Genomic DNA, 12,546 nt, shown 5'->3' with positions numbered 1-12,546 from the left:
CACTGAGGTGTTAAAAGTATAAAGAACAAAGAGCAGAAACATCAAAACCAAAGACAAAAGAAAAAGGATTAAAACTGAAAAATAAAAACAGCCAAAAGGATACATTTATTTTCTAAAAAAAAAAAAAAAAAAGCAGATGACAACAGCAGAAACACAAAGTAAAAACCCTGAAGATGAGCTGCATCTGAGAGTAGCTCCTGTTCAGAGAAAAGTGGGGACAAAGACAAAATAAGAATAAGAACTCCAATAAATGAAGCCAGGACTCTAATGACGCTGCCAGGTGGCAGTTCTTCCTCTCATGTTTTGCCATCATTACTCTGTTGATGCATTTTTGCAATTTCTTTCCACTTTAATCTTTCTTCAAGACTTCTGCTTTCCCATGCTGTCAGCGTTTCTCTCACCAGTCCTTACGTCACACGCGGCCAATTAACTTTCTGCTTGCATTCCTTGATTGTTGGATGCGGCTCTTTTAAATATCATTGTGTCATTCTGTCTTCTCCATCACCATCATGATATTCAGGCTGTTAAAGGAGATTTACTGCAGCACCACTAACATTTAGACTTCAGGGGATTCTTTGCTATATTCTACTATATCTCCATGGGGCTTTGATAAAGATGCCTCATGTTAGTGGAGCCTAATCTACAAAATCTTTCTCTGCATATCAATAAAAAAGCCTCTGTAATATTTTCTTACCAGCTAAGTCATAACTGATAGAAGTGTGATGTGCTTTTTGCTGGTTAGAGTAAGTTTGTGATAACATCAGGATGAATGACTGGTGAATGGATGCATGAATGAATGGATGACTGTGCAAACAAGTTCTGATCCTGTAGAGGAAACTATTTTTAACAACATATGTCACTAGTTTATAGGGAAACATTTTTTATATTCATTTACATTTAACTTTATATCCTGCAGTTCACCAAAATAAAAATGTGACAGAGTGGAATGAAGAAACGCTGAATGGTGAACACATGAATGAGTGATGAAATGTAGTAAAAGGCAGGTGAGAACGGTCTGTGATTTTTTTTGTTACCTTTGACCACCTAAAGCCGGCTGTGGTGAACTCATGCAGTGGAATGTGAGAGAGCTGTATTCAAAAAGAGCAGAGAGAGAACAGAGAACAGAGAAAGGGATGGTGACAGTGAGGGGGGGAGGAAAAAAACGGGGGCCGGTGATAGTATGAGACAGAAATAAAAGAGAAATAAGGGTAAAGACGGGAAGAGAGGTGGATTTAAGGAGGCAAAGAAGGGGAAAAGAACAAGCAGAGGGAAGGACAGAGTATGAAAATATGAACACATGAAAGAAGGAAAGAGGTGTAAATGAGGACACAATGAGGAAAACTCACAAATATGAAGGGCACAAATAAAGGTGATCAGGAGGAGACAAGAGATGACGAGAAATGATTAAAACAACAAACATATAGGGAGGAAAAGCAGAGAAAAAGAGAGGAGAAAGAGAAAAGTTGTAAAAATGCTCAAGTGAAAAAATAAACTGTGCAGCAAAAGGGGAAGGCAGAGAGAGAGTGCAAGAGAAACAAACGCAAAGAACATGAAAGACAGAGATAACCAGATAAAAAGAAAGCGCAAACAGAACGCAGTAAGTAGTACTGAGCAGTCAGAAACACAGGCAGCGTTAAAAATGCAATTCAGGCAAGACAGAGAAAGAACAAAGAGAGGACAGAAGAGGCTGAGAAGGAAAAGAAGGGGACAGTTACCTAAAGGAAAGAGAAAGGGAGACATGGGAGAAGAAGAGGAGAGGAGAGAAAGGCCTTTGGCCAACATCTGAGATGTAGAGATTGAAGGATGGAGGGATGCAGGGAGGGGTGAAGAGTGACGAGGCCCGGCTGGAAAAGAAGCAGCTGGAGGACAGGAGGACAGCAACCCCTTCAGTCTTTTGAATGTGCGTGTTTGTGTTCGCGTGCGAGAGTGACTTCAACTTTATTTTAAGCGAGAAGAAAGGAAAAAAGAAGACGAAGGTGCACTGGGTTCAGGAATTAAAATTGTCTGGTTAATAAAAGACGGAAAGCCAGAGAGCGTCTGTCTTTAGTTTGGTCTCTGAAGAGACAGATGCAATGTGTCATACTGTTGACTCATTTCTCTGTCATACATGCACACACACACACACACACCTTGCTTCAGCGATCACACATACACTAGTGACTCATGTCTAGCAGAATAGGTTGAGTATATTTTCATGTGGTCAACCATTTTTGCCGGACAAACCCTATCCATGGGACAGTCCCTCACACACACACACACACACACACACACACACACACACACACATACAGGCGGGTTGTCAGTATATGGCTGCTCATTAACTGTGTGTGAATTGTGTGTCTACCAGTATTTCGTCATGGCATGTGTGTTTGTGCCTGGTTTGGCTGCATTTGCATGTGTGTGTCTGCGAGCCAACGTTATAATAAGCAATATGTGCGCCTTTGAACAGGCCGTCCTCATTAGGGGAGGAAATTGTCTCTCCCTCTGTCATCATTTTATAAATCATTATGTGAAAGGTTAATTGCGGTGACGCAGTTGTAAAGCAGGGGCACAAAAATATTTATTTACAATTTACTTGTGTATACAGAGACACGTTTCCAGTTAGAAAACCAAAGTCGCGTCCATCTGGCTCCTGCTGAATGCTATGTTGTGCTGCGTCGGTGCACTATTTAAATAGCAGTTAGCACTTCTTTCCGCCATGTTTGTGTGCCTGTAGAAATATGTGTATGTATGTGGAACGCTGTCTTGTGTATTTCTATCCTGTCTGTGAGTACTGTGAATGCACACATGTGTATGTGTGTGTGTGCTGAGAGGCTGAATTAGTGTTGTAGATGTTGGATGAGAGCCGCGCTGTGTGTTTGGCTGCCATCTCCACTCGTTCACCACACGCTGACGTTTCTGCTCCTTCCTCCTTCACTGAAGCATTTGAATACGAGGACGCTCTCCAGCACCCTGTCCTGGCCTAAATGGCCTCTATTCTGTCTAATTAAAGCTGCCACTTCTAGCATTTTGAAGCATTTCAATTTATCGCTGCCAAATTAAATGTGATAGCTTGGCACAAATTCTTCTAAACAAATTAACCCTCAGTCAGCTTACGGAGGATAAACATGTTGGACGTGACTTTTTCATCTTTCCTTCACGTGTTTCAATCCTCACTGTGGTGAACGCTCAGAGTTTTCAGCCTGTTTGCTCTGACACAGGCTGCAAATATTCTCTGCAACTGTGTTCCTGGGTCCTTGTTTTGGTGAACTGCAATTAAACCATAGGTTATCACTGTATAAACACTTTTGACTAAATTGTTCCAGGACCTATAAAGACACAGGAACTAAAGTGGAAGCTGAAAGTTTGCTTTATACCTTTTTAGTTTGCATTTGAAGAGCCATGAGGATTAGGCAGATTAGTCTGACAGCACAATAAAAAGCGGTAATTAAAAGGCAATTGTCACATCGAGGGAAGAAACATTGTGTTTTTCTTTAACTCCTGCTGTGACCCTGAAGAATAAAATAATACAATATCACATACATATATTCTTCCCCTGATTGCTCAAACCCTTCATTAAAGATGCATCAAATTCCCAGAGTCAAATATCCAAATTCAAAATGCTATTGCTTTTTGGTTGCATCATTACATCAAAAGGAAAACGCAACCTGTCATGTGCATCATTTTAATCATGTTTTCCTGTAGCATTTAGCCCCTTTGAAAACTTCAGGATCTTGACTAGAATCTGAAAAACAGTCCTGTGATTTTTAGACATGCTTGCTTGCACATGGAGTTGAGGAAGCTTGTTTCACCTTTATGTAGAGCACATGCACTGTGTCTGCCTCCATCTGTCCATCATGTCTTTTTCATACACCCGTCTGCTTGTCTTTGCTGATGTTCTTTCTTTCCTCCACTGCATCTGTCTATCTGGAGCTTATTCTGCTGTGGCGCTCATTAACATTTACCATGGATGAGGGTGTCAGCAAAATACCTCAAAAGTAAAACATCTGTTTGCATGCCTATCTTTATGCGTCTGTCCAGAAGTGGTCTGGTAAGTAAAGACCAGAGAGGACAGCCAACATTTAGAGGCAGTAATAACAATGGAGTCAAGCTGTTGTGCCAACAGCTACAGCGGGCCATGTTTTCTCAGGGCAGTTTTCATCCTTACAGCCCACGCAGTTTTTTCCCACTTGTCAAAACCCATCCAGGCTCTGAGGAACATTTCCCATCTCTATGGCCTGGTTAAGTCACTGGTACCCAGGGGAGCAACAGCACACATACTCCCACTGGTCTGAGGTTGAATCCGTGAAACCCTTCCCCTCTGAACCTCCCTTAACACCGTTATGAGCTTTCATACTGTCTCAGTATAGATAAAACAGATTACAAATTGCAGCGGTCGGCTCGCGTTCAGTTTAAGGAAAAGCTGTTTGTGCGTTGCCGGCCGCAGAGGACAAAATACAAACTGTTCTTTAAATAGGGATGTATTTACCTCTCCTCCAAATGAGGAGTGACTGGGCAAACACACGTACAGAGCCACACCTGAATGAGCTCAGTTGGCACAGGGCATGTGTGCTGCTGCTGCCATTAGCCACTTTTGGCATGGCAATGTTTAACTATGTCAGAAAGAGTTTTTATGTTGCCATTAAGATGTTTGTCTCTGTGTGTTTCCTTGTACGTCTGTCCCACAAAGACAGAAAATGAAAGAAATCCTTAGAGGTGAGGACATTTGTGTCCATGTGAACAGAAAGATAACTGATAGGGGTTGAGTTTAGGAAAAGGTTGGGCTCACACATTTATTGGTCGGGGTGGGGGGGGTGGTCGTAGACATATTAGACATAGAGTAACACAAGTGTTTGTGTGTTTATCAGCTACTGCGGGAGAGAGTACCTGTTTCTCAGCATGTGTACGTGCTTGCTCCTCCTGGGCGAGCACCACCTCCCTCTCTGCTGTGATCTGAACGCTTTCCCTCAGCGCCTCCTCCAGCTCTTCGATGCGCTCTTCCTTCTGACGGAGGGAGTCCTACAGGGAGAGAGTATGCAGTGCTAAGACAGCAAGGATGGCTGGACTGTGCTGAGACAATGAGTCGATTAATCTGGCATTTATTAGGGAACAAGTCTACAGAAACAAGTATACAAGACATATTGGACAAATTATGACAATTCATCCTGAGGGGAACATTAACGTCTGAGCCAAAATCTGCAGAGATCCATTCAAATGTTACTGAGTCATTTCACTCAAAACCACAAATGTGAACCTCACAGTGGTGCTAGAGGAAACGTCAGGGGTTAAAGTCAGTAAGCTTCTGTACAAAATTTTCTGGCAATCCATTCATTAGTTGTTGCGATATTTCAGTCTTGACCGAAGTGATGGACATCCATTCCTACAGAGGCTAGCGGGGCTAAAAACGCCAAACAATTAACAGTTCCAGCCTCTCAAATGTCAGTATTTATGTGTTTTATATCATCGCAAATTGATTATTTTGGGGCTGTTGGTTAGATAAAACAAGCTATCTGGGTCCCAATCTTTGTTGGAGTTTTCTCTCCAGGGTCATCAAAAGGTTTCTTAGCATCATGGGGACTGAAAGATATTATTTTAGGGAGGCTTTTAATTCAAGCCAGAAAATCATTTGGCTTACTCCTATGCAGTACAAAACCTTCCTTGATCTGACATCCAGCCTATCTGACAGAGTGTGTTCTAAGTTTCCCATAACAGCAGCTTTCCCTGTCACATCTTGCTTGACATGTTGTCCCCAGACTGAAAACCTTGGACACTCCTCATTCCAGCTTGCTGCTCCCTGCAACTGCAAAAAGACTCACAAATTAAACAATCTGCTTCCCATCTGTCTCTTAGGAATTCCCAGTCACATACGAAGCTGTTTTTAAGTAAAATGACTACATGAACTTCCCGCCAACCCACCATAAAAAAAACGATTTTTCCCTTTTGCCAGGTAATTGACTGACTTTCCTGGTAAAATTAGAATTGAATGAATAACTGATGGAGACAGGGCAGGGACACAGAGGATGAGACATTACAGTGGCCATGAACAAACCTCCAGAACATCTCAAAGACATGTGCTGTGAATCTGTATCCTGCCCCAGATTCAACATTACTTGTTGTCTAACTATGCAGACTGAGATGGAATTTAATTGAATTAAATCTTCTTATTGTATTGAATGAAATTTACGGTCTGAATTATACTCACATTCCATTTACAGTCTTCAGCGCTGGTTGAGCTACGCAGAATAGCTTACAATGGACACATGCTCGTTATGGTTGTAACCACTGCGGTCTCATAAGTCTGAGTGACTCACATAGCTATCAGCTCATCTCCTAACCACACACATATGCACAAATGACAACTTAAACTCCTTAAACCAATGATCAATCATAGCTAGAGGGAGAATACACTTATTCACTCACACACACACACACACACACGCACACACACACACAAAGAAAGAGTGTTTTCATCTGCCTCTAATCAGAGAGGCCACTGAGATTAACGATTACTGGAAGAGGAGAGGGAGCGGGAAGAGGAGAATGGTAGAGGAAAAAAAGGAAATAGAAAGTCAGGGAAAGTTTAAGGGAAATTCAGGGTGAAAAGGGTGAAATTAAAGGTAGAGATAGACAGGTGAAAGAAAACCTGTAACGTGAGGACATATGAAGAAAACCGCAGTTACAATCATCAACCCACACATGACTGTTAAATTTGTGGTCACTTGACACCCCAGCAGAAAATTAGGAGACGCTCTCACACCACAGGAAGCATTTAAAACCCACAGCATTCACTCCATAGTTTAGTGTGTGAGTCTCTTCGTTCTCCTCTAACCACCTCTCCTCTCATTTTATCAACCTTTTCTCCCCTTCACCTCTCTCACCATTTTTTTGTCTCCTCTCCATCTTCCATCTGCTCTCCCTGTCAGTCATCCTCCTCAGTTACCCCCCTCACACACTCCCTGAGCGAGAGCTGCATTGCACGCGCGTGTGTGTGTGTGTATGTGTATGAGTGAGTGTGTTTGACATTGCCTCAGGCTGCTCCCTGTCATAATTGTCACGTTAAGATGAAGCATTGTTGTAATAGCTGACAATATTCAAGGTAGGACATAGAGGAGGAGGAGAGAAACTTTTTCTGTCTCACTTTTTTTCACCCCCTCCTTCCTCCTATAGCTTCTTCCCTCCTCTTCCTCCCTCCATACCTTAATCTGCTGGGAGCTTTCGTTCAGATTGTCCTCTCTCTTCTTGGCCTCCTCCATTAGCTGGGCGTTCCTGCTTTTCTCCAGCTGCTCCTTGTGTTTTAGGTTGGCCACCTTCTTCGACTGGTCCTTCATCTGCCTGTACACACACACACACACACACACACACACACACACACGTATCAGAGATACACGTGGTAGTGATAATATTAGAAAACAGATTGAAAAATACAGTAGAAAATAATACTGATATACAGTTGGATGACATAACAGGAAACCCAGACATCTTAGAGTATATGTATGAGCCTAAAAGCCCTAAAAGTAATGGCTAAACAAACAAAGACAAACTGACCCATGTTCATTTTGTGAATAAAAGTCTGTCCAAAAAATGCACAATTATCTCAATAACACAGGGCGTCCTGGTGGGTTAGATGCTAACCGTTAAAGTGCAAAGTCCCTGATTTAAGTCCAGCCAGGGGCATTTATTACAAGTCAATTCTATTGTTCATAAATTCCAGTCAATTCACTATTATGAGGAAAAAGGCAAAAATGCCGGAAAAATCCTTAAAAATATGTCTGAATAACCCAAATTAAAGAGGACAGGATTACAGTCTTACCCCCCTCTCTAACGTACTATAAATAAAGACCAGATCCAACACAATCCTCAAACCTCAAATTAGAAAACCTAGAAACTATATTTTCTCCAGAAGTGACATTACATTGAGGCGAATTTCAGAATGGTGCTATTTCTTTGTGAGGCTGTGCAAAGTACCATCTCTGACCAAATGTATGCACACAAACACAGACAGCAATAACAACTGAGCTGAATACACCGGTATTTCCAATGCCGGCAGCTTATAAGTGCAGCTGACATTTAATATAGTGAGTCAAACCGTCATATTCATAACATATTCAGGACACAATGTCTGTTTGTTCCATTAAGATGATACTACAAGACACTGCGATTAACTATTCTGCACAATACAGTGCAGAAATAAAATCCCTCGGGGCCAATATAATGTAAAGATCAGTGACTGAATTCAATGAAAAGCTATGAATCAATGACGAGATGACATTCGAGATTTCTCCACAGTGGGAAGTATGAGGCTCCTTTCACGGAGGGATTACCAGGTGTCGGGAAGCAGAGTCTAAATCATCATCTGGGGAATGAAGGAGCGAGAGAGCAAGAATAAAAGAAGGAGAAAGAGAGGGAGAGAGTGATTTCTCATGGGAGCAGCAGGGCTGGGGGATGGAGAAAGGGTTTAATCCCTGTTTAAGCTGTCTGGAAGCCATTGCGGCTCTGTCACAGACCTATCAGCTATCGCACCAGCTTGACTTGATCAGGAACTTTCATACCTTTCATACACAGATACACAGACATGGGCTAACCCAAGCTAATGCCGGTAAGGTTTAAAAAAAAAAAAAAAGTCTACTGAATCATGACACAAATGAAAGACAAGTCAAACACAAAGGATGAATGTGCAAGCATACGCAGCCACATGTGCAAACACCGGCACTTATCCAACAAAGACAAAACTAAACTGCTGACTAACACATTAGAATTTGATCAAACTCAATAAAAGTCATTCTCTTCACTCTGTATATGTCCTCGAGTCTCTTGTATGTTTGCATTTGTTAAAAATGTGTACAGTACGTCTGCCTGCACTGCGCAAATGTTTATGCTTGCATGTGTGTTCCTGTTATCATAACTTTTTACAGGCTCCTAGATAAATCTATTTTCTCCTATTCCGCTGCAGCTGCTAGTAAAAGGCCTCCAGTGATGGGAATCCACGGCAAGCTCCGTCTCACACAGCAGCAAAGCATGCGCACTCATGGGAAATCATTTTTACGAGCCATACACTGCATATTTTGTTTTCGAAGGTGTAAACAGGTTCTAATCATCACATGACGTCTGACCTTTGTCTGTTCACCACAAAACTCTGAGCTGAACTCAGAGCATCTGCAATCCTCCCCTCTCACAGTATGCTGTGTCACTTGTTTTATTTTCACTGCTTTACTCCTTTCAATACAATCGCATGGATTCATGAGAGAATAAAGTTTATTTGTATACATATTCTAGAGTGTACCTGCTAAACTAACCTAAAATAATCCATCAAATGGCTGTAACATCAGAATCACTGCCAGAAAAGTTGAGAAATGATATTGGCAGTGGATGGTAACATAAAATCCTCTATGTGTTTGCAGAAAGGTCCAGGGGGCCCAATTGCAAACGGTCCAGAGAAACTGGGGAAGCTGGAGGAAAAACTGAAATGCGATGACGGGGCCAAAACTGCTCTGCAGCACCTGGCCGTTCAAAGCTCACAAAATAATAATCAGTGCTTTAAGCTGCGTGCATGTGGGTTTTACTCATATTGTTTTTGCATACATCTTAAAGGCCTACACGTGTAGCATATTGCATCGGTATTACATCCAAATGGGGTTTAAATGTTAAACAGGAAAGCGAATGAAGTAAGCGTGGAGTCAGATGCATTATGGTGGGTTTTTTTTGTTTCCTCTGTTGGATCCTGATTGCAGTTTGCACCCTGAATGTGGGATAAAGTTATTTGAATACTTGGGATCAATTTTGTGCTATACGCCCTGTGTGAGTGTGTAACAGGTCATAAACAGGCAGGAATGTTCCTATTGGAGGATTTCCAGGAAGCTCCAACCATCTGGTTAGCTCTCTGAGGTTTCCCCGCTTCATGCTACATTTACTCTATGTATGTGAGCGTATGTGCATGTGGAATAGACTTTTAGTTTGCAGTGTTTCCTACTGAGTCAACACTCAGTTCCCACTTGCGCTCTCTCTGTTTCCTCTTTACTTTTGCTAATGCTAAACGCTTGTTTTGCTGAAACCTCACTTGTTTGCCTGTATCGCTTTTCAGCACGTACATCATTTGCATGGGTAACTATCACACATTTGCATTAGACCACAGCAAGTTTCTCTTCAACCTCTGTCTGATTATTGGAATTTTCGCGCTCTCCCAAACAAACCCTGCTCTTTCCCACTTATTTGCCAATGTTTTTGCATGCTGTATTATAATTATTTGCATGAAAGCAATCATTTATTTACATCAAGCCAATGTGTGAGAGCAAATGCACTTCTCCTCACCGCTCCTCTTTCCTTCCAGCCTCCTCCGAACCCACACCCTCTCCAAACTCTATCCTTCAGATAACATATTTTCATCAGACCATGGACCATTTACTGCTTTCCTCTCCCTGATTCCTGCCTCTCCCTCTTTTGTCACTTCCAGCTCCTGTGCTTTACTTTCCCTCAGACACTTCCTCTCCTCTCTAAAAAATAAACCACAGGCCTCAGGTAATTCCAACAGCAGTCAAACAATCACTGACTTTTTTTTTTCTTTTTGCCATAATGTTTTTCTGTCAAATGTCAGGTTGTTGAAAAATACGTTAGAATAAGCTTAATTTCTCCAATCATTTTTCCACATTAATATCCTGACTATGCTTACTATAAGAGTTTCCCTACAGGGTTTGATAAAGTATCAGATTAATATTGTCTCAGCCCACTCCTTTCCACCTCCACTTCTTCTCTGTCCTGACTAACAAAGATGCATTTTTTAATTGTATACGTTTAATTTCATAGTAAAACACTTGATTACACTCGCTGCCTTTAGGAGCACAAGTTGCTTGTTGAACTTGATCGCTCTGCTCAGCGGAGGTTCAGCGCCATTTGAAGTTGTTTTAATATGTAAAATACTTCCTTCGCTCTCCCTCTGAAATCGCTTTCAACAACTGCTGCAAACCGCTGGAGGAGGCGGAATCACAAGAGAGTTCACTTTACCCACAACGCTGTAAACACGACACACTAATGTGCAGTGAAACCACGTCTGCACACACTTTGACAAACTCTTTGGCAAACAGTGTAAACGTACACGAAGGCACAAATCTACCGAAACTGTGCTGATAGGACAGACGGACACACACAGACACACGGTGCTGTGAACCGTTCCAAACACAACCTGCTTTGTAGTAGATCAAATCTCCGGCTTGGACCACACACAAATTTTTAAAGCACATACACACACAGTTGCAATTGCACATTCATCCATTTTCCAACATTTAGACAGAAATACAAACAAGTAAACACAGTGATACATAATGTAAACACATATTATGTAGTAACATAAACATACACTAACATATTTGTTGACAGTTGGCACTTTGAACTTCCTAAATTTTGAAAAAAAAAAAAATACACACACACACACACACAAATGTACAAATGTAGAATAGCCTTCATTAAAACTTAAAGTCATTTAAAAAAAAAAAGTGAATACTGCTTGCAACTATCTGTAAAAATGAAAACATGCACGTACACACACAATCTCATGAACTTCAGTAAACATCAAACTCTCCAAAAAAAGAAAAAAAACTTTTTAACCTCCCTCATTAGCATGCTGCTGATATTCAGGGACCCACATTAAGGTAATATTAATATTACATTTGGAGACCTGTATAAATATTTGATCAGAAATGCTCGGGGGCCTCATGTATGTTTACTGCACATAGTTCACCCAACATTAACATCAAGGATTTCCTTTTAACTATTTGGAATTCAGTACTTCCTTTGAAAATACAGGAAATATTGGTTTGGTTAACTAATCCTATAAAAACTACAAAACATAAAAAAGAAAAAAATGATCAAAAACATAATAGTTTCATCTTGCCCACTGCTGATGCAGGGAGAAAAACTTACTGGAAAAAGGAGAACATTTTTGAGAAATAAAGAAAGAAATACTTAATTTATGATTTGCGGATTGACTGTAGGAAATCCCTTAGGCAGACCAGTAAATTTGTGGGGTAAATAAGGAGGTAAGGCAGCTAAGGCCTATGTGTATGTGTACAAACTTCCACAGTGCGAGTTACTCGAAACTAGCTGTAAAAACACTGTGATAAACCTGCAGACAGAATGAAACGTCTTTTTCGACTGCTTCTGCCCTTATGAAAATAAATCATATTTAGGGGATATATCCACACTTCAGAAGTAACGATACACTAAACTGAACGTGTTTAGATAGCAGTAATAGTGTAAGCATGTGACAGAGAGCTGGAGTTGATGTTGGCAGTGTCTTTGTTTAACATGGAGAACAATGAAGTCCCTGAGTTAAACACTGACACTCTGTTCTTCAGACTCATATTCATCTTTTGATCTGAATTCTAGATAATACTGTAGATGAGACAACAGTTCAAGAAGTTTATTATTATGTCTCAATACTTATACAGTGTGCTGTTATATGCATGAAATACATGCATACCGTGTAATACAGTAACATTCCTTTAACCTTAATGTTCTGTTCAGGGACCTGGGGACCCTGGATTTTTTTTTAACAGCTCAAAAAACATACTTAGCAAC

At 41.0% G+C, this 12,546-nt stretch overlaps 1 protein-coding gene across 4 annotated transcripts in view; it reads right to left on the bottom strand.

The window, feature by feature from the left end:
- The window catches only part of LOC121176140 (ELKS/Rab6-interacting/CAST family member 1-like), a 101,856-nt gene that overhangs the window by 43,991 nt on the left and 45,319 nt on the right, over positions 1 to 12,546 (bottom strand). For all 4 annotated transcript variants that reach the window (XR_005892901.1, XR_005892902.1, XM_041030131.1 and 1 more), the window contains 2 exons: positions 7,176 to 7,311; positions 4,867 to 4,998 (listed from right to left, as the gene is read on the bottom strand). Coding sequence is in view for 2 of the 4 variants with exons in the window: in XM_041030131.1 (XP_040886065.1) it covers positions 4,867 to 4,998; positions 7,176 to 7,311 (268 nt within the window). In the remaining 2 variants the exon portion in view is untranslated. The remainder of the gene's footprint in view (positions 1 to 4,866; positions 4,999 to 7,175; positions 7,312 to 12,546) is intronic.

The sequence above is a fragment of the Toxotes jaculatrix genome, chromosome 22, assembly GCF_017976425.1.
Source record: "Toxotes jaculatrix isolate fToxJac2 chromosome 22, fToxJac2.pri, whole genome shotgun sequence".
Lineage (NCBI taxonomy): Eukaryota > Metazoa > Chordata > Actinopteri > Toxotidae > Toxotes > Toxotes jaculatrix.
Note: the sequence above shows the minus strand (reverse complement) of the source record. Positions and strands in the feature narration are given on the sequence as shown.